The 27,490-nt window shown below is 43.8% G+C and overlaps 1 protein-coding gene across 1 annotated transcript; it reads right to left on the bottom strand.

Annotated features, from left to right (window-relative positions):
* MOGAT1 (monoacylglycerol O-acyltransferase 1) lies at positions 1-27,393 on the bottom strand. The gene is made up of 6 exons (XM_076340862.1): positions 27,210-27,393; positions 16,642-16,820; positions 16,014-16,215; positions 11,273-11,447; positions 6,991-7,190; positions 1-3,831 (listed from the first exon to the last, which is right to left on the bottom strand). Exons 1-6 carry the CDS (start codon positions 27,301-27,303, stop codon positions 3,677-3,679), a joined length of 1,005 nt encoding a protein of 334 aa, XP_076196977.1. The 5' UTR covers positions 27,304-27,393; the 3' UTR covers positions 1-3,676.
* Between the last annotated feature and the right edge of the window lie 97 nt (positions 27,394-27,490).

Genomic DNA, 27,490 nt, shown 5'->3' with positions numbered 1-27,490 from the left:
TGCTTTGGTACAAACCTTTATTATCTCACGCCTCCTTGCCGCAGCAATCATTGAGACAACTGACATTCGTATTTCACAGGTACCATAAAAAGTTACAAAGTGTAAAATACGCTTTGTAGTTCACACAGTAAAAATTCTTGAGGATTGGCTTTCTATAAACGAAATTTGGCAGTGACGTTCACCCACAAGGGAACAGGCAGGCATTGTCGCCTCGAGCACACTGGGGAGGCGGTGTTTGCATGGTACAGAGGCAGAGTATCTATCTTGTTGACAGATGACTAGCTTCCCTGAGATTACCCATGTCATCAAAAGGCACGAAGAGAAACACACCCCAAAGCAGGCCCCAGGAGGTGGGGGCATCCCACCAGAAACCCGAGCGCCGCCTGCTGCTTCTAATCACAGCTGGGGGGGGGGGGGTGTCACCATTCCTACTAGCTGCTCGCTCTTGCTTTGTCAAGCGTGAATTGCAACCGAGGTCTGCGTCGATACTTACTCTAACAAACACGGGAAGCCTCCTCCTTGGCCGCAGCAATGGTAGGATCGGTGCCCGCACCAGCCGCGACGGGTCTACAGCTTCCAGGGCTCTGGCCTTTAAGCTCAGTATTGCAGGGCTGGTTTACAAATCCACATACTGACACAGAGGTAAATATTTTAGATGACGCCATGCCTATCAGGTTTAGAGACCGATATCCCATTTTAAAATAGCCCTGCAGGGCTGGTTTACAAATCCACATACTGACACAGAGGTAAGTATTTCACATGACGCCATGCCTATCAGGTTTAGAGACCGATATTCCATTTTAAAATAGTCCTAGATACGCTAGACAATTTGTTAATAAAAGATAGTTTGGGAGGACCATCGTAAGCAATATGCAGCAGTTATTGAGCAACATATACATATCGAAGTAGCTTGGAGATTTTGTTTTCTTCTTTTCCTCCGTCGTCCTCTCTTACAAAGCGATGAAAATTGCAGGAGTCAGAGTGACACAATCCCTGCTTGTTCTAACTGTGCCAGTTATGGATGGTATTCAGAGCCCACAAATAATTTTCTCACGGAATTCAGAGGTAAGCCTGTTTGTAGGGTACCCTCTGGACCGGATACTGCCCCAAAAATCAGTATCCCTAGAAGTTTTGGCTAATTTGATCAACAACAATCCGTTGTTACTTCCCATCCTCAACCCAACACTAATGCTTTTAAATTTACATCCTGAGCTTCTATATCATTAAGGTAATGGGAAAAGAGCAGACTGAGAATGAGAGGAAATATCTCATTAGAGCAGATGATCTAGGAGAGAGCAGTCTGACACAGACTCCAAATTCTTCTTTCATGAGCAATTGGCACTACTCATCAGAGCAGGCAGCAAGAAAACCAAATCCAAAGGCCATTTCACACAGCTGGCTGGGCAAAAATGACTCCTCGGGGCTCATCACTTACTACAGTCCTCGGGACCCTGGAGACCTCTTCCCAGGTATCAAGCCTGCCGTGTTTGACCTCCCTAGACATGTGCCTTTCCAAGAGCTGAAACGATCCCGACCTTAAGCTCGTGTTAAACATGGACAGCCACAGCGCTTCCTCTTCCCAAGCCCTGCTCCTAAAATCCATTTCTGCTGAACGATAAGCCACCGCTCAGTATTTTGTATGCATACATAGTCCTTCAGAGATCTTAACCCAGGGAAAGATGGACAGAGAGTGAGGAAGTAAGATGTCTACACCACAGAGCAGCAAAAGCATGGGAAGGGAGGGCAAGCACACGCGGCGCCAAGAAAGCTCAAGTAGAGTAGAGGTGCATTGTGGGCACATCGACAGCAGTCTGTCAGGGAAGAGGGGGCTACTCCTTCAGGCATCACGAATTCCAGCCCTGGCTCCCAGAAAGACATCTGTCATCCTAGAGAAAGCGAGAGCGGGATTCACCGGCTCGGTGCGGGTCTCATCTGAATGACAGATAGGCATCAGAAGGAACAGCCTTCCTAAGGAAACCGACTTGTTGCGGGAGGTTTTTTCAGAGCACATCAGATCAACATACATCCGCTCTGTCTGGCAAATATTTATTCAGCTTTGGGGCTTTGGTTCATTAGGAGTCCACTCCATAGGAGTCGAGATATTTCCACTCTTTTCTTTAACCACCTTCCTCTTGCTAAGATCTTTTCTTTCCAGAGTTTTAACTTTTTCCCACAGTCCCAACCGCGTTTCTTCTAAGGAAACTCCAGCCCAGCAAGCACACAATGTGTCCAGTGCCTTTGTGGAGCCACTCCTGCTATTCCTGGAGCACCCCAGTGCTGAACTGACCCAGCTGCAGATGCCCCAGGCTGCCTGACAAGCCTGTGCATGTCCCGTCAGAGCACCTAACTGACATAATATTCAGGCACCAAAACTGCTTAAAGCAAACCAAACGCTTCAATAGAACCATATCTGCAAGGCCCACGTGCAGATAGAAAGCATTTACAAATACAAGGATTTATCTCGTAAAAAAAGCAATAATATACTGTAATTCTCTTCACACACCACCATCTCCAAGACCTAGGCATTTTAACTGAAAAAGAGTTTGGCTAAGATTTTTTTTTCTTTTCTTTTCTTACATGGATATCCACATTTAGGATAAACCTTCTCTCAAATTTAGGCACCTGCTTTGTATAGAAAGCATCCTCTTAACCTGCTGCACCCTAGAGCTGTGCTCACCCTGCCTTGGCAATTACAGCTGTGTCACACTGCAGCACACCTTTCCACATACTTCCCCACATCTATCGGTGGGGAAGAAAAAGGCATATATCAAGTACGCTTTCCTTGGTGAAGTTTCAGAACTAGACTGAAACTGGGATCCTTTCCTTCTGTGGAAGCGCCTGGCATATGATCATTTTTAAGTTGCACAAGATGTAAAGTTCACGTGATTCCCCCACTAGCTTCCTCGGTACACCTCTCCTGTCCTGTGCCTGCCATCTCCTCCGAGGCTGGAACCAAACAAAGCTGCTTCATCTTCCAAACTGGCGATCCAAAGCACAGCTTGTCCAAAAAAGTCACATCATTCAGTGCTTCCCACCACCCAGCATATACGTGCACACAGAAAACTCAACGCACTGTTCTCCACACAGAGGGTTTGCTCTGCTCCGTAACTTGGACAAACCACTTTTGCCGATATCCTATACAGGGCAGAAAGCTCCTATTTCTTCTTGAATTCACATGTAAATGGCTTATAATAGCCATCTGCTGAAAACATACACCTTCATGTCTATGAAGAGCAGCAGGGTTTTCTGATATTCAGAGAACAACCCGATGTCATGTTTGAGACATGCTGGTAAGTCTCTCAACTTTTAATCAAAGACTTCCCAGGTTTATGCTTTTCCTGCTTGTGATCTCATGCTGGGGCAATTTCCTCTGCTCAAGCTATGGTTAGGTACCATGGTGGTAAGAACATCTGTGTGGAGTCTCTCACTAGCATTTCTGGTACAGATGAACCTAAAAAGACAACTCAAAACAGTACTGGCTTCGAGGCTCACACCCTAAGGATTTTTTTTCCCCCCAAGAGTAAGATAAAAATCAATAAATCATCTAATAATCCCTTCTTAAAATTATTCCTTACACAAGGATAATTACAGATTGCAAAATACAGATTGCAAGAAAGGCATCTTTCAGCATACACTGTTTTTTTCCATGAGATTTGGAATTACAAATTGCAATTTGCTACTCAAAGATGAGAGATTTATGCTCAGGGATCCCATAATTTCTTTTGTGTTCTTCAAATAATTTTCTTAGTTTCTGTAGATACAATGCATGTAGCTCTTCAATCTCTTCAGTGGTGGGGTTCAAGTTCCGTTTTACAGGGATGGGGCTTCCCACTGTAAATCAAACACAACAGCAGCATTAGCTTCATTGACGTCTCTTTTCAAGTAGAACTGCTCTCCCTCCTGTAACAGCTCCACCACAGCTCCCAGCGAGATGGCAGAATCACAGCACAATTCTCTTGCCCTGCGGCCTGATCCTGCCTTTCACAAACCTGAGCCCCAGGTCTGGTTCTCCACTTCCTCTTGCTCAAGTTCAGATAAAATGAATTTAAAAGCCCCATCATTTCAGTCTGGCAGCAAAAGAGCAAATGAGAAGGGGGTTAAGCTCTAACTTGAAGGAGCAGTTTACACGTCAACATACAATCCCATGGGCTATGTGCTGTCTTGCCATTGGGGTAGTACTCCACAAGTTCAAAATAGCATTTAAAAAAAAAGTACCTTCTCACCGTCTTCTGTTCCGATCTGAATACTAAAGGTATCCAATGTGAGGGACATGCCTAAGCGGACAGTGGTGCCCTCAGCCACATAGCCACATGAACAGGACTGAAGGAAATGCAGGTATCTTCCAATTTATTCAAAATGGGTATCACTGCACCAGTGCCAGAAATGTTGTTGGCTGCTTCGGCCTAGGAAGTGGTAGCATGTACAACCCCCAAACCCTGTAAGGTGTCTCTGAACCATCCATTGCCCACAAATATCATTCCAACCAATATGTTCTCCAGGCACAGTGCAAAGCCTGCTACCTGCTCTGCCGGAGCGAGAGCAAGAAGGAGCATGGGAGGTAATTCCACGGAAGTCCAGAGGGCAGCCGCCTCCTCCGCAAAAAGCTATGGCTAAAAGAGTCTGCAATATCCTAAGAGAAGCTTCCCATGATCTCAGTCTTCCTTGTGTTGTTCAATCACTACAGATTTTGACAGCTGTTCTTGTGCTGACAGCACTGAGAGCTTAATAGACATCACCGAGATTACAGAGGAAGTCTGTAGAAAAGCAGAGAGTTAAAAGCACCCCCCAGGAGCTTTTACAAAGGCACCTGAAAATCCCTTTCAACAGATATTGCCACTTCAAATTGGATGGTGTTGACTAAAGGGAAAGGAAGCCTAGCCAGAACCACAAAGGGGCTGATCCTGCATTTTCATGCTGCAGCCTCAGCTGCCAACAGCTCTCGGGCCCTACACGGTGCTGAAATTCAGACTTTACATGGCTAGGGGTGGGAACCCAGCCCTGGCATGAGCAATACCTTAGGGGGCATGAAATCAATATACATCCAATACAGGATTTCCAGAAGCATGGCTGGAAACACCAAACAACCCCCAAGCCCTTCTGCAGCAGTCTCTTCTCCTAAGAGTGGAGATTTCTCATGGAATTGGAAACTACACATCTGTAATTTTCTGTGCAGCTTTAAGCAACCTGCTTAATTTGGTATTTTAGAGTGGATTCTATTTCTGAACAGCAGTAATAATTTTCAGGTAAAACAACAGTACTTCACTCATCAAGCCCAAAACACTCAGACTTCACAGACCGTGGTTTTGCTGAATTGCATCTCCTTGCTTTAGGAACCACGGCTTTTGAACCAGGAGGAAACTCACCGACACCTGGCCATGTTGTCAACACGGCTAACCAGCTCGGGTGGAGCTCAACGTGACTGCAGCTTTCAGGTGAGCTAACACTTTCAAAGCCGTGTTGAGCCATACCGAGACACCCCCCCCCCCCCCCCCCAAGAATGCAGGGACACAGTGATAGTTTTCAAACATGAGGAAACAGAGACACCAAAGATAAGGGATTTCTTGAGATCATACAACAAATTCTGTTGCCAGATTCTGGTCTTGCTGATTTGAAGCACTCCTGTGCCTTAGCCACGGACCACCTCTGTCCTTGCAGTAAATATTACAAAGATGAAAATTTGCCTCAAAGTGAAAGACATTTTAAGCTTCAGAACAGTCTCAATGTCATCCACCCATGGAAAAACCACAGAAAATACGTTGCACTCATTCCAATGCTTTGAAAACTTTTTGGCTTTAAGATAAGTGACGTTTTTAGCCTGCCTGTGCACAATATGGGCTTTAAAAATTAAATCTTTTCTAAAACATTTCACTATATGCACTGATAAGATACAAAGCTGCATAAAATTTAACATAAAAAGAGCTACATTTTTGTCTGAAACATTTTTATTTGATCCATACTAAAATCAAATCATCCCTCCGTTAAAGGGAGGGCCTTCTTAAGTGTCCCTTGTGGAATACCAGAAAAGCTCAATTTACTTTTCTGTAGAAATTGGCTTCATTAGTTCACTCAGCTCAGAACCTGTCTAAAAATGATTTATCCAAAATATATAGACAGCCAGTTATTCTCTTCGCATGATGCCCAGCACAACTTTTTCTAAAGGTGTGGTTGTCAATAGCACTAGTTAAAGCCATTAAAAAACCCAAAAGACATTCAGTCCTACGCTCCAGTGAGAGTAGATGACCAGGGATGAAAGCTTTTGGGGAAAAAACTCTCTTCCAAACTGCCTGTTGACATGGCATGCATGCTCTCAATTAAACATGAACAGATCTTTCCATGAGGGAAAAAAAAACAACAACAAAAGGGAAGGAAACGCCCTAGGGAGCTGCAATGTCATCTAAGCAGCAGCTTGCTGAAGCTGCCGCAAGGCGCCCTCTCCCTTCCCTCCTCCGTCTCTCCCCTGTCCTGATGAGCACTGGGTCAGGACTGCACCAGCTCTTTCCAGTAGCCTTGCTCTGGAGCACCGCTGCGGTGGCCGTGCATCAGCTGAAACACCCAACTGCTGCTTCTTAGCTCTGCAGGGCTAAGAAATGAAGGTGCTGGGCATCTTACAAAATAACTGCAGCATTCAGAATCCGCAGCAAGAGCTGCAGAGCTATGGCAGCCCTCTGGTACGGACTGGACAAGCCCTTGGGTTTCCTTGAGGATTGCTGAGGATAGAAGCATGTGAATAACTGTGAATGAAGAAGAAGATTTGGCCTGGGACAGAAAGGGGAAAGGGAGAAAAGAACCCCCTCTTTTAATTGGGGGAGGACAGGAATTTAAAAAAAAAAAAAGGAAATATTTATTTTAAAGCTCACATACTTGGCTTTAGATGCACAGTAACCAATTGTTTCTGTTAGAACAGATTTATAAATTTACACAGATATTAGTAGCACACTTACGCATTTTTAAACATTTGCAAAAGCATGAGAAAAGGCACAGGGAACTTACCAACAGTATGAATAGGTTGCCTGTAAGGTATTAAGCCAAAACTGTATTGAAATATTCCTCTAGCATGAAATAGCGGTAAAGCAAAGCCCATTATCTTTTGCAACTTCTCCTGTACATTTCTGAGCCATGAACCTTTGGGGTTTGCAACTTGCTTGAACAGTTCATTTTCACCAAAGGAAAACACCGGGACCAGATGAGCCCTGTAAAACAATGAACGCACAGAGAATCCCACATCAGCCTGCACTTGCACTGCGGTTCACATCAGCAGCGTGGAAATGGTTTCACAATAACCAGCACAGAAAGCTTCAGCAGCTCTAGACTTCATCAGCAACAAGCATTCAACTCTTCTGACACGCAGCTGCTTTGGGTTTTTTGGGTTTTAAAAAAAAAAAGTGATTGGCATATAACTAGCAACTAGCTTTTGGGCAGTATTTAGCTGGTTGCTACCCGTCACAAACTTTTATGACTGTTCATAATCCTAACAATGAATAAATGTATATATCATAATTATGATTATGATCTTATCTACCACGATTTCAGCAAGTCCACCCTTGTTGCACTGCATTTTCTCCCTTGGCAAGCAAAGAAGCCTCACTGCTAACCTTATAATGCTCCCAGCTGGGTGGCTTCAAAACCAGATTTTGGCTTTCCTCTGCCTTTTGACCTGAGTAATGCACACACTTGATTTCAGCACAAAAAACGTGATAGAAAACAGACATCCTTACAGACACGAGTGCAATGCCAAACTCCTCTGCTGTCCAATTCCCAGTGAAATCCAGCTTCCTCCAGACTTCTTCGAAAACACTAGCCTTAATACAGTATTACCAGAGGTCAAATCCTACCCACGTAAATTATACTAACTCACTTTGGCTCCTGCACAGCCTAATGAATTTTCATTCAGTTCATGAATTGGCTTCAGGAAAGGCACTGACTAGCTCCTGGACAAACTACTTAGGCTGATGGAATCAGTGCAGTTGTCTCCAACAGGCAAAAACACCACTATATTTAAAGCCTTGTCCTGGTTTCGGCAGGGATAGAGTTAATTTCCTTCTTCGTAGCTGGTACAGTGCTGTTTTGGATTTAGGACCAGAACAATGTTGATACCGCACCCATGTTTTAGTTGTTGCTAAGCAGTGCTTACACTAGTCAAGGACTTTTTAGTTTTCCATGCCCTACCGACTGAGAAGGCTGGGGGTGCACAAGAAGCTGGGAGGGGGCACAGCCAAACTGGCCAAAGGGACATTCCATACCATGGGACGTCATGCTCAGTACATAAACTGGGGAAAGCTGGCCAGGGGGGCCGCTGCTCGGGGACTGGCTGGGCATCGGTCGGCGGGTGGTGAGCAATTGTACTGTGCATCACTTGCTTTGTGTATTATTATTATTATATTATTTTATTTCAATTATTAAACTGTTTTTATCTCAACCCACGAGTTTTTCTCACTTCTACTCTTCCAATTCTCTCCCCCATCCCACCGGGGGTGGGGGGGGGAGTGAGTGAGCAGCTGGGTGCTCAGTTGCCGACTGAGGTTAAACCACAACAAACCTTGACTGCAGTATGCTTTTTGATTAATGTTTAGTTTCATTAAATAGTATTCTACACAGTTCAAAGAAAAAAGAGCAGGGTAATCCTAAGCAGTCTCTGAAGGATACAGAGCTGTTTTATTTGCTTTACTTAAGTCTTAGCTTCCGTATCTTAGCTCCATTCAGCCCACGCTATCTTTGAGAAAAACCTTACTGTAAAATAGCAGCATTGCTCTAATATTGTCAGGATGAATTACTGCAGAGCTCTGAACACCTGAGGAGGATGCACCTAGGACAGAGCTGGCTGGAAAGTACTGTGGACAATCAAAACCCACCTGTATGGAAAAAACAACTGCTTCTCCAGCTTCTCAAGCCTGAGGACCCCCAAAGACTATCATTCCCACTCACTATTCTGACTGGTGTTTGCTCAAAGGTTCTTTCTCAAATAGAGCATGTATCACCCAGCCACCTGCAGAGGAAATATCGGAAAGCCTGGTACATACTGTGGCTGTGCAAATACTCCACTTTTTACTACAACACTAAGACAAACAGGAACATCTTGTGGCGCAATAGCACCCTGAGACTGGGATTTGTTTTAACCTGGTAAAGGCTTTTGCAAGATGCTCTGTAGGAGGCTGAGACAGAGAAATAAGTAACTTAGGATTGTGAAACTAAAGATAAGTTAGCTGATTCATCATTTGTTTCATGTCTTTAGGATTTCTTCACCTCATATCAGATATCTGTACTACCTCGGACCAAAATGCCTTTTCCAGAAGTGCAGAGGACTTTTGCTGACATATTCAGACCACATTTGACAAGTTCCTAGCTGAGGAACCACAGCTTCTCTGGGCTGGCAGTACAGGAGCCAGGGCCAGAGAGCACGGGTCTCTGCATCGCCCCTTCCTCTCCTGGTATTTGATGCTGCAGATCAAAAGCACCAGAAACATATGCAGGCACCGATGGCAGGCGGTTCTTCTCATCCGCCTCCCGCAAGCCTCCCTCACCCTTTCATTTCCACGTGAGTTGGAAGCTTGTTCCATATTTTGTTAATTGTTCGAAACAAAATGTTAAAACCAGAAGCAATTACTGGACGCAGAGTCTTTGCACAAGAGCTCAGGATGGCCGACAGTGCTGCAAGAGCTGTAATGGCTACAGTCACGCTGTCCTACTGTCCCACAGCCCTACTGTATAGAAATGAAGTCAGGATTCCTACGCTTCACGTAGAAGCGGTTTTTCTTGCCGGTGCTCAGATCCAGAATGACTTGTAGCCTGGTGGTTAAGGTGACCATGTGTGAGGTGTAGGTTTCAAGTCACTGGGGCAGAGACAGGCGTTATCACCCTGGTGGAGGGCTCTAGACAACTAAGCCTCTTTCTTAAAGAGGAGAACCATCATTTGAAACAAAGGACTTCATAAGGAAAGAAGTAGCCATTCCCGTGTTTTGTGAGTGTCCTGATCTTGTTGTTGTGTGTTGAGGATGCTTTTGAAATCAAGGCCATGAGAGGCACAGGTGGATCTAGTTTCTCAATCCAAATCAGTTTAGATGAGAGATAAACACCAACCTTTGTGATCTGACAGATCAGACATTTATGGACGTGCTCAAAGAAAAAAAAAACTCATAAATATTCTTCTAAATTTATGGTTAAAAAAAAAAATAAAAGCTACTGATAGTGTTTAGGATCCCACTGGATTAATCAGCAGTTGAGCTGAAATTGAGTAGAGTCATTTAGGCACTAAAGTCCTAATTTAAATACACAAGTGTGGTTTCTGGGTACAAATTAGACTGAAATGTTACTTTCTATCAGAGAACAGGTCCTTTATGAGACTTCTAGTGAAACCCTCTTGGAACATTTTGACACGAAATAGTTTCTAGAAAAAATGGACCTTAGCATCCTGTGTGAAAACAGAGCTGCTCTTCTCAGAGACCACCTTTTTTCCAGTTAATAGCTTAAAAACCTGTTACTGATTTCTCAAGACTAATATTTTTTTTCTCACCATTTCACATGTCAATATATAATCCTGGGAGCTGTTCAGAAAGCTTAGCAGGAACAAGTCATTGGTTCCAATATTTCTGGTATACAAGACATTTAGATCAGTCCAGCACAAACACAATAGCTTATACTGTGTAAATCACTCAAGAGATATTAACACCATCTCTGTTTAGTTACACACCGATGGCTGTTTGATAGTAAAAGGTAAGCTAGTTTTTCTTGAGATTTTCACAAAAAATTCCCAGAAACTTACTTTTGCAAATAACAACCTTCAAAAGAAAGTCTTTAGAATAAAGGTGAAAACAAATCTTCCTAGACCACAATTTTCAGTGTTTTAATAAAACAGGGCCTAGCATTCTATTTTTTTTGTTTGCTTAAAATGATAAGAAAATTCTATCTTAACATAACTTCAATTTACAGAACAGGAAAAAGAATGTCTGCTCCACTCCGCAATAACAGCCAAGGTTTACTAATATTGTTTCATAATTCTTACTCTTTGCTAGTGCAAAAAACAACTGAAACAAAACACCAAGATATGCTAATAACACCTACAGCTTACAAATTATGAAAGTCAAAGGGAGTTTTCAACACTCCCAGATTGGATCTAGGTGGACAGACTGGCTCTTATGCCAGACATCTGCACGTTCTTAGACAAGTAACTCTTTCAAATTCTAATTATATGAGTTTACTATATGTAATATGAACTATATTTAAGAATCGGTCTGTATTCAAAGCATGCTTACCACAGCAGCCCAGACGGGAAACCTACCCATGTTTCAAGGCCATTTTAATAAAGCCCTTCCTCTTGAGGATGTTTAAAGTTAAACTTCCAGGATGTGCATTCAGAGATTCCTCTGCTCCTCCGATCACGATGACGGACGCGTGGCCACCTCCTTCCTTATTCAGGACGTACGAGACGCTCTCCTTGGATGCAGAAACCATTCCTTCAGGAGCAAACATTTTAAGAGTGACTCGCTAGATCTTCATGTACAAGTACAGTGGAATTTAAGAAACATTTTAAAATACCTAAACAATGTTTCGAAATGATTACAGCATAGGACAGTGTTCAAAGATTTGGGTTCAACCCCCTAACTCTGCAACAGATTTGCTCTTAGGTAAGTCCTTTGATTTAACACTGATGAGCTAAATGAAGGAATTTTGAGATCTTCAGGGAAGAGCATGCTCTTCTGCCAACTTAACTCCCCCTCAGAGAGATTCTGTGCCTGAGAACAGAAGAGTTGAATGGCAGCAGATACATACTGTCGAGAGGCAGTAGCTAAAGCCATAGAGCAGGTGCATATAAACACAGGCACAGAGGGTTTAACAGAATGAATAGAGGACTTGTTAACTGAAACACGGATCTATGGTGCCAAGCTGATCCCCTTCGTTCTTTTCAAAGCTATAAAGAAGCAGCTCCATCTAAGGCAATGGCACAACAGCGTCAGAAGAAGCAGAAAAGAATGTACCATTCCCGATGACTGCATCAGCTCGTTCTCTAGTAACCAGGACCCGGCATTCATCAATCTATTTAGGCTAAAATAGCAGAATACATGAAGCTTTCCTGATCCTAATACTTCTAATCAAAGGCACGCTGCTGTACAAGCCTTTAACATCGACTTAGACCTTGCTCTGAACTTGGTGCTTTGGAAAATCCCCTTTCTAACAGATATGCATCTGACCCCTCCAGAGCTCCTTTGTGCCCCAAGTTTTACTTCAAAGGCTCATAGTGGTACTATTTACCCAGATGCCGCATTTAATTACATTGTGTTGAATTAATATAGTCTAAATGACAATCTAGAGATCAAGCCTAGTTTGTGGTGGTTTGTTTGGGCGGGTTTGGGGGGTTTTTTTGGTTTGGTTTTTTTGGGAGGGGGGGTTGGTTGTTTGTTTTGGTGGGGGGTTGGGGTTTTTTGGGGTTTTTTTTTGGTTTTGGGTTTTGTTTTTTTTTTTTTAACAGGGATAGTATCAAAGCATGCTCTTTTGGACACCAAGCAAATACTTCATCTCCTGTTTTCTATAGGTACGTCGGGGATAAAAGGAACACAAGGAAAAATGTGGGCCCTCTCCAGAACAAAACGGGAGACCTGGTTACCTGGGACACGGAGAAAGCAGAGGTACTCAATGACTTTTTTGCCTCGGTCTTCACCGGCAAGTGCTCGAGCCTCACCACCCAAGCCGCAGAAGGCAAAGGCGGGGACTGGGAGAATGAAGAGCCGACCACTGTGGGAGAACATCAGGTTCGAGACCATCTAAGGCACCTGAAGGTGCACAAATCCATGGGACCCGATGAGATCCATCTGTGGGTCCTGAAGAAACTGGCAGATGAAGTTGCTAAGCCACCATCCATCGTATTTGAGAAGTCGTGGCAGTCCGGGGAAGTTCCCACTGACTGGAAACGGGGAAACATCACCCCCATTTTTAAAAAGGGAAAAAAGGAAGACCCGGGGAACTACAGGCCAGTCAGTCTCTCCTCTGTGCCTGGGAAGGTCATGGAACAGATCCTCCTGGAAGCTATGCTAAGGCACATGGAGGACAGGGAGGTGATTCGAGACAGCCAGCATGGCTTCACCAAGGGCAAGTCCTGCCTGACTAACCTAGTGGCCTTCTGTGATGGAGTGACTACATCAGTGGACATGGGAAGGGCTACAGATGTCGTCTATCTGGACCTCTGTAAGGCCTTTGACATGGTCCCCCACAACATTCTTCTGTCTAAGCTGGAGAGGTATGGTTTTGATGGGTGGACTGTCCGGTGGGTGAGGAATTGGTTAGATGGTCGCATCCAGAGGGTAGTAGGTCAACGGCTCAATGTCCAGATGGAGACTGGTGACGAGTGGCGTCCCGCAGGGGTCCGTATTGGGACCGGTACTGTTTAATATCTTCATCAATGACATAAACAGTGGGATCGAGTGCACCCTCAGCAAGTTTGCAGATGACACCAAGCTGAGTGGTGCGGTCGACACGCCAGAGGGACGGGATGCCATCCAGAGGGACCTGGACAAGTTCAAGAAGTGGGCCTGTGTGAACCTCATGAGGTTTAACAAGGCCAAGTGCAAGGTCCTGCACCTGGGTCAGGGCAACCCCCGGTATCAATACAGGCTGGGGGACGAAGGGATTGAGAGCAGCCCTGCCGAGAAGAGCTTGGGGGTACCTGGTGGATGAAAGGCTGGACATGAGCCAGCAATGTGCGCTCGCAGCCCAGAAGGCCAACCCTATCCTGGGCTGCATCCCAAGAAGCGTGGCCAGCAGGTCGAGGGAGGGGATTCTGCCCCTCTACTCTGCTTTGGTGAGACCCCCCCTGGAGCACTGCGTCCAGCTCTGGAGCCCTCAGCATAAGAAAGACATGGACCTATTGGAGCGGGTCCAGAGGAGGGCCAGGAAAATGATCAGGGGGATGGAACACCTCTGCTATGAAGAAAGGCTGAGAGAGTTGGGGTTGTTCAGCCTAGGGAAGAGAAGGCTTTGGGGAGACCTTATTGCAGCCTATCAGTACTTAAAGGGGGCTTATAAGAAAGATGGGGACAAACTTTTTATCAGGGCCTGTTGCGACAGGACAAGGGGGAATGGCTTTAAACTAAAGGGGGGTAGATTTAGACTAGATAGAAGGAAGAAATTTTTTATGCTGAGGGTGGTGAAACACTGGCACAGGTTGCCCAGAGAGATGGTGGATGCCCCATCCCTGGAAACATTCCAGGTCAGGTTGGCCGGGGCTCTGAGCAACCTGATCTAGTTGAAGATGTCCCTGAGCATGGCAGGGCGGTTGGACTAGATGACCTTTAGAGGTCCCTTCCAACCCAAACTATTCTATGATTCTATGTTACCCACTTTCTTTTTTTCCCCATTAGGGACATTACAACGTAGATTATAAAAATCTCACAAGAAAGGCAAGATGATCGTGATGTAGTTTTGAGGGCTGGCCACCAAGAAAAATAGCTTGCTCCTGGAGCAAGTTCAGAGACCTCAGTAAAAAGCTATTTCAATTTGCCATATATGTCTCCACAGCCACTGTTACTCTGAAAAATGCAGCTGACCTGAGACTCACAAATAATTTGAGTGATGCTCGTTCACCAGTCGGCATGCATTTTCTCTGGAAGAGAAAGCAAGAGCCACTGCCTTTCCCCAGGACAAATTTATGTTCCTGCTGAAGCAGAGATGTCAGCCTGCGTGCAGGGCACTGCTCCCCGCTCGCTCACACAGCAGCTCGGTAGTGCTGCAACTGCTCTTCCCGATGACGACAGCTGCAGCCTGGCAGGCTTCGGAGACAGGGAGCGAAAGACTAGGAGATGAAACAGTGTGCTAGGAGCATGGCTTTCAGTACATGGAAGATTTTGCAAGTGTTTTATGATTTGACTGATAACCTGCATTATACCGAAGGTCCCCTCTGGTTTATCAGCTACATACCTGTGAAAAACGAGCTACAATGCTGACTATTCTTTAGCATGCTTTTTACTCAAGTCATTTCTCATCTAGCAGGTAAATATTTGTTCCTATGGGTCAAGATGCCAAAAACGTGTAAAGCTGACTTCCAGGTTAGGCAATGTTTAAAATTGTTACCTTCCACCACTGCCAAGCCCTTAACTTTACAAGCCTGAAAGAATCCCCTCAGAAATAACATTTGCATGGAAGGGCATTCTCTATTATTTTGAAGTATACATGGATATACAATTCTGATATTAACCTGAACAACATCCTAGGCATGTTTCTACGAATGGAGCAGTTGCATAGCTTATCTGAAATCGCAGCATCTGTGCTGCGGTCAGGAATAAGAGCTAGTTCTCTGTCTCCCAAACCTAGTCTTGTGCACCAGACCGTACTTACTCAAATGCTCTAGCTTAATGAATTTAAGTAAAATAACTCCTGTATTAAACCACTGTGGGGGGACACTAGTCCTGATTTCATTACACATTCTTCTGTTCCCCAAACTTTATTGCTTGTTATTTTTATCTTTTATTACTGCAGTACCAGTCATGAATATCACCCCTTTATGACAAGTGCTGCTCAGAACAGAAAAAAAAAGTTCCTGTCTTTAGAGTTTACATCTCCATTAAAATTACACAAATTTGCAATATGGGACCTCACTCAGAAGTAGGTAATTAACTTCTGACTAGAAAGATATTTGAAAGGAGTAGGACTTTACGCCTTTCAGGTAAGAGATTATCCTCAATTTGTTTTACAAGTGTCTGCGCAATGACTAAATAACGTTATAAATTAATATGCCCTTCTCTTCTTGTAAATAACTGGTACTCAGTACTGCTGTCTCATAGTTCAAGGGAAAAACAGCAATTTCTTTCAGAAATAAAAAAAAGCTCAGTGATATAGTTAAACAAAACTATTAATAAAACCTTTCAAATCGTTTTGCAACAACAGTTCATCATAAAACAGCGGTTTAATTTAGCACCAACGCCGCTCCTGAAGTGAAATTACTTACCATTTATAGGTACAGGAATAGGCCCTACATTTGAAGCAGAAGCTACAATACAGAGCAACAGCTGAGACATTCTGCTTTTACCTACCAGCACTCATTACGTATTCTCTGAAGAAGGGACAGCTGAACCAGATGGGCATGATATGAAGATATGGAGTAAGCCCAGGAAATAAATTTTTGAAACTTGGACCGGTGCAAAAGTTTCCGAAGGCTCCAGCGACCAGGACCCCATGAGGGTGAAAGCCAAGTAAGTAGTTGTGATTTGGATTCAGATCAGAAGTTTTTATAAGCTGAAAAATAGAGACGGTGGAGGACATTATAATACTTACCTCAGAAAGATTCTCAAAAACAACAAGTATGGAGATTGCACATTGACAGGACGCAGAACCGATGACAATTCTTTCTGAGCACTTTAAACTACTGTCCCGTTACACAGCTGAACAAAGTTCAAATAGATGTGTCTCAAGATATCATGTCTAGCATTTACTGTGCTGAGGCAGTATCTTGTGACCCAACAGTCCAAGTAGAAAATCAGCCCCTGCTCCTTTTTGACGCTAGATCTCAGACTTCCCATGTTTTAAAAAGCAGTTAAGGTCACCCTGGAGTAAGTACTAGAATTTCACCAAAGATGAGTCTTAGACATTTGTCCACGCTCATGGCTATTCAAGCTGTCTCTGTTCCAATGTTTACAGTTCTGTGAGAAACGTTTTACTCACGTGAATGGGGAAGTATTCCCTAAAGTACTTCCAAACAGTCCAGCTTCTGACCCACTGGGACCGTCTGCCCCCTGTGCATGGTGTTTCCCAGTCGAGGTACAGCCACAGCAGGTACAGAACGGCAAGGAACCAGAAGTTGCCTAGGATCAGGATCACAAAGAATCCACAGCAAAACTCTGCTACAAGAGACAAAAAAGGAAACCATAACAAGCATTAATCACACCTGTCTCCTTTTAAGACCTCAAATTCCCAGCCCTGATATTTTTATTACGGATGCTACTCAAAACGCGTGCAAATTGAAGTTAGCTTATTCCACATCGTGTGAATGTTGTTACACTGGGGGTGAAACACCTACAAGGGTGCATCACCTCAGTCTATATTTCTTACCTACCACACAACTGGACAAATAAGCCTAAGGTCATGCTGGTTTACTTTCATAAAACAAAAGCATAAGTGGAGAACCAACACACTTGTCTTCTCCCCATGGTGAGGGTGAACACTAAGGTTTGGTAAAGAGCATCTGGGTTACCTAAGGCAGAATAAAAGGAGACCGCAAGAGCTAACAAACATGTGATGCTCCAGTGAGCGAGAAGAAGGGAGGAGGGCTAGGGAAGGAAAGAGGGGAAAGGGGGCCACAGCAAGATCTCTTTTCTGATGGGAGTGATGTCAGGCAATCATTTTCTTAATTTATTTACCTATAAAATAGGGATGATAGTTCTCCTCCCTGTGAAAAGTGCTCTGTAACTGGCCAAGGAGATGCACTAGACAAGGCCAAAACATTAAGAGGTTCCATTTCAGCCTCTAAACATGTCACTGTCAGTGGAAACTCACCATTGCTATGGGAACACAACAGGAGTTTCAAGTCCCGATACTTTCAGACGCAGATTAATAAGAATTGTAACATCCTACCACAATAACGACACATAGGAAGTGTATTATACACTATTCAAAAAGCCAGAAAAAGTTGTTTGATTAAACAGAATGTGTTACTTTGGGGCTCAACTCTGAAATAATTATTCAGGGCAACTCCTTATGGAAATACTACCTTTGTAGGACTTGCAGAATTTTGCACTCTTGCAGCGACTCAAGCAGCTACGGACAGAGTCGGCTGAAGCACAGTACAGCAGTACCTGCTGCTCTCCACCCTGTAGTACAGCCTGCAGCAGCCTGCACGCTCTGATGTCTTGTGAACAAAAACGCATCAGGCTCACAGATCAGGGTAATTCAGCAGATGCTGAATTCCAGGTTTGCAAGGGAGCCAGGGCTTTAGCATCGTGTATTTACACAGTGGCAAGCAGAAGAGGACCCAGTCCTCACTGGAAGTCTCAACAGGCAGAGTTGTATGAAACAGGCGTTTTTCTGTGATATTTTACAAAGCAGAAGTAGTACTTTGTCCCACAATTGACTGGCTTTCATGAGGGTAATATCCTGTTATGTCCTAAAAGGAGTTACATCAGTGAAATATATTGAGCTAAATACGTAAGTAAGTAGAGCGGAGTAAAAAATTAACAGAAGTACATCAGGCAGTAATTTGGCTAACACAGTGTAAATATTACCAGAACTGAAAACTTTCACATAAGCAGATGGACCAACAGTAAAAACCACTCATCCTTACTAAGATCAGCTTCATTCAAGAGAGAGAGTACTCGGGCATTGAAAACTCACAGCAGATTCCCTGTACCAAGCAGGTTTCAAGCTGCTGAAATTCAGAGCTTAACCTGGCCTATGGGCACTCTTGTGTCTCCTCCAACCTGAACACTTATTTTTTCTGAATTTCTGCCAACTTGCCCTTGTGCCTACTTTGACTGTGCCTTCAGAGAAGAAATGGATATATTGTCACGGGATAACTGAGAACTACTGCAGAATCCAGCAGCAGACAGAACAAGCAAAACTGCTGGTTAGATTGAGTGGGAAAGAAAAGGATAAACATTCCCGTTTCTGGCAGGGAATGAGCAGAAAAATAAGGAATTGCATTTGCTCTGAGGAAGGGAGAAGGGAACAACCATAAACAAAACCAGAAGCAGGATCAAATCTACTGTTTTGAAGGATACTCCATTCTTCAGTACCATCACTACAGAAGCTCATTGCTTCCTGCCTAAACAGGCAACGCTGGTCTTGCACAGAGAAGCACCTCAGTAAGAGCTCTAGAAAAATACCACAGCTAACTGAGGCCCACGGACCTCCAAAGTCGACGTGGAAAACTCTCAAAAGCTGCAACAACGAGTTCTAGAGAACATCGTTAATGCAGGATGAGTAACACAGGTGAGAGACGACACTCAATTCCACTGCTCTGGAGGGAGAACTCACCGGGAATCCCACACCAGCAACACTTCAAAATAGGGCACAGAAATATTTTGAGGGAAAGTCATTACCTGTTCTTTGAAGAAGAGATCCTGAAACTACAGAAATTTCTAGGAATGCTAATCTGTACAGGATGCCAAGGTTCACGGTCTAAGTTTGAGTAAGTGTGAGAAGTTTTCTTAATTGCCATAAATCAATTAATTTCAAGTTGTTATGCAAAAATTGGAATGTATTTATATTTCCTACCCTTCCTTTCAGAAGGACTTTTGGCTCAGTGTAGAATCACATGACTTTTTTTACTATCAGTTTCCTAGCCAAATAGCTGAAAGGTGCTTTGGATCGAAGCAACCTTGCTGTGAGAGCTAATTAAATCAGCAGTGGTAAGTGCCAGATAGCACTATTTAATACTATGTAGGCAAACATACACGAAGATCAACAAGCTCACTGCTTTGCTTTAGCTAGAACACGTTCCTGCATGCATGTAAGGTATGGGGAGATAAGTATGCTGTCAGCACTTCCTAAGGGGAGCTCAGCATCTCATAGGACAAATTCGCAATGAGACATGCAAAGCAAATTCCTTTTACCATACCTCCTTATTATTTCAATGCATTAACAGCCTGCAAGATGAGTTAAACACTGGTGACTCAAAACCAACCAACACAAAACCAGTGTTTTCTCCTTCAGAAAAGACACTGCGTAAATAAATGGCAACCACTTTACCTAAATTCATAAACAAATTTCAGGCAAAAGGTAACTTGGAAATCGGCACTTTACTATATCATTGCCTCCTTGGATGTAGTTCCAATGTACACTGTAAGCATAATTTTTTGCTTAAACTTGAATTAAAGTTTTGAAAATATCTCTGTGGTGTATTGGAACAGTGGGGGAAAAAGGGAAACAATATGGATCAAAAGACAAATCACTGCCATGGGACTCTGAACATTCGGTTTGCCAGCCAACATTGGCGAGACTTTACATCCCTTTTCCTCTATTTACAACATGTGGATATTCATCAGCTGCAGGAAAAGGATGAAAAATATTATATATAGTGTTAGCTAGCAGCACTGGCAGCCGTCCTGCCCAATGATGTTCGACCACCTGATGCTTCACTCATTAAATAGGCTCTACGTTTGCAGCTGTGGGCTCCAAATTCATAAAATAGTTAAATACCACAGAGATAGGAAGTAGGAAACCAGCACGTTGGGTGGGGAAATACAGGTGATCCAGGCAACTGGAAGCTCTGAATGCATTTGCAGTTACTAAGGAGTCAAAAATGTTTGAGTAATATCTATTGTGAGGGCCACCAAACTTAAGATTGTCCACTAGAAGAAAAGCCTCCCATTACTCTCAGAGCAGTCACAGACCATGTCGGCCAGTGCAGGCGTATCCTAGGTGGCCAGGGCGCTCGTCTCAATCCAAACAGCACTACAGGCCCTCCGCAGTACCCCAACAAAGCCACGCAAAGCAGCTCGCACCGAGACCTCCGGACTGCTCAACCAACTCAGGTCTGAACTATGAGCCAGTTCCTGCTGTTTCCCACATGCCCTTAGCAAAGCTTTCTCTAAACACACTGTGCTGCTATATCTTGCATGGGCTGGAGACTTTCACAGTTCAGTGATTTGAACCTCAGCCCACAAAGGACGTGATAAACAGGACATCTTTATCCCACTGGCATTCTAGTGAATACACAGGTAGAGATGTGATTTTTAATATTGTACTTCTCTGGGCTTTATGAGTACATGTGCATACCAATACACAAAGCAAGGTGAAAAGCTCATTTCTTACATCTACGGCCACAGGGGGGAAAAAATAAGAGATGGCACATTCTTTAACAACCACGTTGATGTACCTACAGCAGAACAGTCCTTTCCTCATCGTCAGCCTTCAGAGCAGCAACGCCTCTGAAGCTGGGTGCCTGAGGAACAGAACATTGGAGGGAACACACAAGGAAAATTGCACAGTGATGTTTTCATCCCTAACGAACATTTGCTCCTCTCTATTATCCCTCAAGGTACCACTGATAAATTGATTTTGGCATTAAAAAAAATTATTTTCCCTGCTTAATGGATTCTTTTATTAGGGGAAAAGAAAAACAAAATAAATTTAAAATCAGCCTTAATTTCTGGAAATACTTTCTAAATTATTTATAAATCATACACAAAGGGATAGAAATTTCAATGAAGTAACACATACAGCAAATAGACTCCAACAGTCCCACCAAAGGAAAACCTGAGACAACAGGCAACACCTGAGAGGAGGCAACCTGCCAAGGCAACAGTAAGCAAGTTCATGCCTCTGCAGAGTACTGTTCTGCAGCTTTTACATAGAAAGTGTCTTTTTAAAAAAATGCAGTCATAATGTTAGTACTATCCTGTTTAGAGCCTACTAGTCTATGCAATTCTGTCAATATACAGATTTCCAGCAGAAGCACAGGAACTTGCTGCTACTTTTTACCCATGGGAGATATGGACTCCCCAGCAAAGAACAAGCTGGGAATTAACTAGCTGCACTGGAAAATTGTTGAAGTCCACAGGAATTTGGTAGCCATCTCCAGGACTGAGGTGATAAAGAGGTCAGCATTTGTTGAATATGTATCAGTCTCCTGTAGTGGAGGTCCTTTGTCAGTTTATTGGTCACAACTGGTAGCCCCGGTCACAAGGATACGTGAGCATTCCTACCAAGGGAGCTCTATTTCAACACTACTATGATAACAAATACAAATCCTCAGATGCCAAGGTTTGGAGGCTTGTTTACTCTGGTATTTGGTTCCAGTTCCCAAGCAAGCAGACCTTCCATTGGCAAATACTGATAAACGAGAGATACGGAGCATTAGGCACTATTGACCTGTAGATAGAGTGGTCTGGATACAGTAAATCCCCGAGTTACTAATTACCAAATCCCGAGCCAGCGTGCCAAATTTAGTCTACATATTTCCCATTTCTTTTATTTCTCCTTAGGCATCCACTATCAGTTATGTTCACATACAGGTTGCCAAGCCAGGGCCTCTGGCCTGACGCAGCTCAGCCATTTTTCTCTTCTTATTCTTGAAGGATACAAACAAATATGCACAGAGACATGGTTAAATTCCTTCCCTAAGATGCAGGTAACAGAGGTAGCAGTCCTAGAAATACTAGTCAGTCAAGCATCAGTAAGTGCCCTGTTATTCTCTGTGATCACACACCAGTCCCTACGCATGGGCCAGCAATAAGCTTCAGGGATAGATGAATACAGACCAACAAAAACAAGTAGCAATACCAGCCAGCTTGCTAGGAAAGGCTCATAGAGCTCAGCTGAGTTTTCTTAGGTATCAAAAAAGAGCTTTTTAAAAAAGGCTTTGAGGAAGAACGAGACCATTTTAGTTAGCCAGCTACAGCTGAGGAATTAAATCAGCACCAGGTAACAAAACATGACATGTTTGGGGAAAAGGTTATTTTTTGCTTTAGCACATTACACTGACACCTGCTTTCTCAACACATAAGCCACTTACTATTCCAGCAGCAGTATCTCACTCTGTGGCAAAGGTTTCATCATTTCTATTCTTTTGGGGAAGCCAGATCCACAACTCAAAACTGTCTCCATCCAAGTTCAATTTAACAGAGGGCTTCATCCTACATGCTACATGCGCAGGAGTTTAATCACTAGAGAACAGGATGTACTTTAATATACACCAATGTTATTGTTTTGTGGCTTCATGCATATTAAAGTATACCTTTTATTATGTACTGATTTTGTACTATTAAGTATTTTGCAAATAAACACAGGAATGCATGCACAACAGTCACTTCCTAGGTCTCCAGCAAGGAGAAGACCAGCATGCCACTGCTGGACCTAGAAAGTGAGCCATAGAAGGTGCACCATTCTCCCCTACCGCCACCTTGTCAAAAGCAAAATCCTGGTATCCTTGTCACAGGGTTAAATTCTCTCTCATTTCCATCTCTCATTGTCTGGACCACGACACCACCACTCCACCCAAGCTACCCAGCTCTGCATTTGATTTTGTACATGCCCAAATTCCACTGTCCCTTTTCACATCACATGCACAGAAGCTGGCAGAGAAGCTCACCGACTCACCTTCTAGCTTTATTTTCTCCAAAATGCTGTCATTTGATTTGTGTACATTAGAGAGGAAGAAAAACAGAAGGCTAAAGCACCTGCAAAGCAGAACTTAAACCAAATCTCATTGATTTTTCTTTGTTTAAATTGTTTTGCCTTTAAATGAACCCTTTGATCTACCTCCTGCCTGGGTACTGATCACCTCCTGATACAAACTGAACCTCGCTGGCAGATGTGCAGTACTGAGGCACACAGCTCACCCCTGCAGCACGCTTACATACCAAGGGTGAATCGCTGCTCAACTACTGTGCAAGAAACAGAAAACCTACAATGGTTCCTAACAGGAGGATATCAGACATACTATTAACTGCAGCAAAATTAATTCAAAGTTCTTAAGAAAAATAGTTCCAAGCTTAAAAACAAAGATTTCATGCTAAACACCAGGGACATCCGTTGCATTCATCGATGGTGACAATTTCTTTTGTGTAGATGTACCGTGAAACCTACAGTACAAAAATGGGAGGGATGCAACCTCTTTGCTCTCGCCCCCAGTCAGTCCAGCAGCACTTACAGGCTTGGGAGATTTCATTTCTCCAGGTGACTTTCTGCCTGGGGTTGGGCTGGACAACGGCACAGAGAGATCACAAGCAGATATCAGCACACAGCTTCAGAGGTGCACACGATGTGGGTGCTGCACGAGCTTGGAATGGGGCCAGACCTGTCCCGGGACTGTCAGCCCCTGGCCAAGCCGATGAACCTCTAATAACAGTGATTACAGGCATAAAACTACATCAATCAAAATTGTCTGTTTCAGCTTTTTTTTTCCAAAGCAGGTACTCTGAAATTGCAAAACTTCACATATTTGCTGTTGCAGCAGTGAAACACTAATGACTTGAAATTACGCTTCAGCCTGAAGCTGTTTTGGATTTCTACTCAACACAGCAAGAAACAACATCATTTTAGCGTTTCCTGTTTTTCAGTTTTCACAGCTTTAGTTTTCTAGACTCCAGGCTGATGCCACTCTTCTTTTCAAAGAAGGAAACCCATTTAAAACACTTTTTCATTAAACTTTACCTAAAGTATTTTAGCCTGCTGCACTTAGAGCACGTAAGATAGGAAACCATATGGCAGTTTCAGCTGGCACACAGTGGGAAACTATGGGATGGGCATTTCTCTCATCTGATCCAGAAGCTCTTAGATGCAGATCACAGTATTTCGGAACTTATTTTTGCTTCTGGTGTCATGCCCCTGGATAACTAACAGAAGAACCACTGCTACAATGAAAACTTGTCTTTTCTGCTTGAGGGCGAAATTTGGCAACTTGCAGTACGGAGCAGGGAAGCACAGGAACCTACACCCGGAATTTTAAAGAGGTTCCTTTTGTATGTAATGAAATTCTGTGCACATCTGTACAGCTTTTTCGAGGCGGAGGCATGTTTATTCTGCCTACGCTCTACAGCGGAAGCAATGTATCTGTAGTGCCGACCCAGCCCAAGCCAGTACGCTGTGAGAAGGAGCAGAAATTTCTTGTTTGTACCATGCTACCGCAGCTATTTGTTCGGTATTCGTTGACTGATTCGCTCTTTCTACAAGTGGTGATGAGATTCACGGTCTCCAACAACTATTGCATGTATGTATTTCAGGCCAACTTGTAAGTAGCCTTTAGTCACACAAGCAAGAGGGCATTTTCAATCATCAATTCCACAGTCTCAGAAAACCACGCAGCATTACAACAAAGCAAGCCTGGAGAGCAAGGGGCAAAGACCAACACAATGTGCTTTTTACATTAAATTCAGCTACTCTTAAGGGTCTCGGCCAGGAAGATAAAACCAATGCTTGATTTTGAGAGTCTTCTATCCAAGTCACAGTATGGATTCTAAGTTGTAACAGACTCACGTTCCCCTTACGGCTTACTCTGTGTGACAAATCATGTTTTCACATGTCACTTCCCAGATTTAAAGGATATCATTACCCAATTCAGCTTTTGTCTTTCAGGGCACTAACTTTTACAGTTATCTTACTTTATCTGTTAGTCCTGTCAGTCCGTTTTATTAAGCTATGGCACCTCACCACACACCCAGATGGACAACTTTAGGGACTAAGCCAGTACCCTATTTATGCACTGCTCTAAAGAGAATCCCTAGACCTATAATATGAATCATTAGTTATCATGTGGCCTTGTCTGTTCATGTTTTCACATGCAGATACTTTTTACATAAGAAAGACTGAACCTACAGAAGATCTTGCTTGGCATAAGCTAATTCCAGCCGTATACCAACCCCCAAACAACGCCTACCCCTCTAACCTATCCTGTGACGAATTCACACAGTATTTCACTTGTACTGGGGCATCCCCTGTGTGATTTGAAAGTGTCACTTTTGAATTCAAGAGCTTACAAACAATGTTTCCATACTTTTTCTGCTCAGCAGGCAAAAAAAAAAAAAGGCTGAAAAATCCAGACATAATGGCAATCCAGAACATCAGAAACCAACCCATTTTTCACTTCTTTCAGCCATTTAGGATTCAGCCATCTGAATTTTCCTGGAGCTAATTGAAACTTTTTGGCCAGATCGCTCCGACTGTCCTACGACTGAAAGGGTACACCTACAAAATGACAAGGTGACCTTGGATAGCTCTAAAGATAAACAGCCCCATGAAAGCACAAGCAGATTATTATTATTAGAATCAATTTGTCCACCAAACTTTGAGCATTCTTGCAAACAGATTTTTTCATGATCACGTGCACTCACTATGTTCAATGTAACCTGCCATAAGACCACTTCCTTGTTGATTTTCCTTGATGTTTATTCCCAGGCAGCGCCAGCTGCAGAAGACAGCTGCCTGCTTCTCCCACTGAACTGCAGCAAAAGTGGATTTTCTGCAGCCCGATCACTTCTTGTAAGGACAGAAGGACATGATTTTCTGCAGCAGCATTGTTACCAACCAGGCTAGGATAAAAATTGTTTCCAATGCCACTGCCACTGAACTTCCACTGAATTATCATTATACTGGAATAATGGGATATGCCAAGTTCTAATTCAATAACAGAAAATTAAAAGCACAGGCTATTTACAATGTAGCCACAGACATGAACTGTTTATAGTCCAACCACATATAATTTAGAGGTAACATAAACCAGCCAAGTGCTAAGGAGAAATCTGAGAAGGTGCTTCATACCCTCCATGCTTCCCCCACATACCTGAATCTTGTATGTGTGGGCTAACAACCTAAAAAAAAATCGTCTGAAAGACATCAGACCACCATCTGAATGATAATGTATCTGCAAGATATACAAGGAAGATACGCGCACATTCCTCTTCTCCTTTTAAGTCCTAAAGCACAGGTGATTATAACACGTTCCACCGTTTCCAGTAACACACAGGTAGTCAGTCGCTTTACACCTCAGAACAGTTTTGTTCCACACAGACTATTCAATAACCGTTCGCCAATTTACACAATCCATGGATCTGGCCCCAGAGAGTTAACACTTAGCTTACCTTATCAAGTGACTCATTTTATCAAGTTCAAGATAACTACCCATGAGAATAAGATTTGCTGCTGTGAATAGATATTTAGTGATAGGAGTCTATTAAGGTATTAGGAAAATTCCCTATAGAGGAATAATCAGTGGAAAAAGTTTACCAAGTAAAATTGTTAGGAACACTTTCTTAAAGCAAGTGAGGACCTTTTTCATACATTTACGGAAGTGGCTGCATTTAAGCCAGTTCACTGTCAATCCTTATTAATTTTTGTCACCTAGTTAAATGAGCATTTTATTGAACTACAGTATATAAAGTTATTTTACAAAATCAGTAATGAAAACAGCATTAGTCATGTACCAGCCTTTATGCTCACATTCAATAAAAAGTTGTTAGTTGTCAGAAATCTAGTGGGCATCTCAATGAAAAGACACGGTCACTAGCTTTTTAAGATCATATTTGAAACAGAACCCGTGGAAAGAAATAGACCCCCCCAAAAAAAAAGAGAAAAAGCCATCCAAAGCCTTCAGGGAAGAGAAGGCCCAAGCCCAGAAGTGCGATGCTCTTGCCCGCCCCGGGACAGCCGGGGAGCTGCTCGCCGCCCGGCCACCTCTCCTCCCACACGGAACCACAGGGTGACACAGACCGATGCCCACGGGTGACGCCGGTTAAGGAAAAAGCCGATTCTTTCCCTTTTCTCTCTGGGGCAAGGGCAGGAAGGAGGAAGGCTGTTACCCAGCAGGAGGAAGGAGAAGATCCACTGCAGCACGGCGACTGTCTGGATCCTTCTCTTTAGGGGGACGTTGATGGGGGCAAACTCGACCTTCATGCTGACGGCGGGAGAGCAGCGCGGGGAGGCACGGACCCGCCGGTCCCGGTCCCGGTCCCAGCCCGCCGCACCTGCCCGCCGCCGCGCCGCTCTGCCGCCGGCAGCCGCGGCTCCGGCCACCGGCTTGTGGCGCAAGGGACGCGCCCCCTCCCGCCGCCGGCGCTGCCCACGGCCGCGGCGCGGCAGC

The sequence above is a fragment of the Aptenodytes patagonicus genome, chromosome 6 (assembly GCF_965638725.1).
Source record: "Aptenodytes patagonicus chromosome 6, bAptPat1.pri.cur, whole genome shotgun sequence".
NCBI lineage: Eukaryota > Metazoa > Chordata > Aves > Sphenisciformes > Spheniscidae > Aptenodytes > Aptenodytes patagonicus.
The sequence above is the reverse complement of the archived record's forward strand: the minus strand, read 5'-3'. Positions and strand labels throughout refer to the sequence as shown.

Coding starts and splice junctions, on each gene's coding strand:
- MOGAT1 (XM_076340862.1), bottom strand. CDS start 27,303: ATGAAGGTCGAGTTTGCCCCCATCAACGTCCCCCTAAAGAGAAGGATC. Junction 11,448..16,013: donor AGAATACGTAATGAGTGCTG/GTAGGTAAAAGC, acceptor TTGCTCCTGAAG/GAATGGTTTCTGCATCCAAG. Junction 7,191..11,272: donor AAAATGGCCTTGAAACATGG/GTAGGTTTCCCG, acceptor ATTGTTTTACAG/GGCTCATCTGGTCCCGGTGT.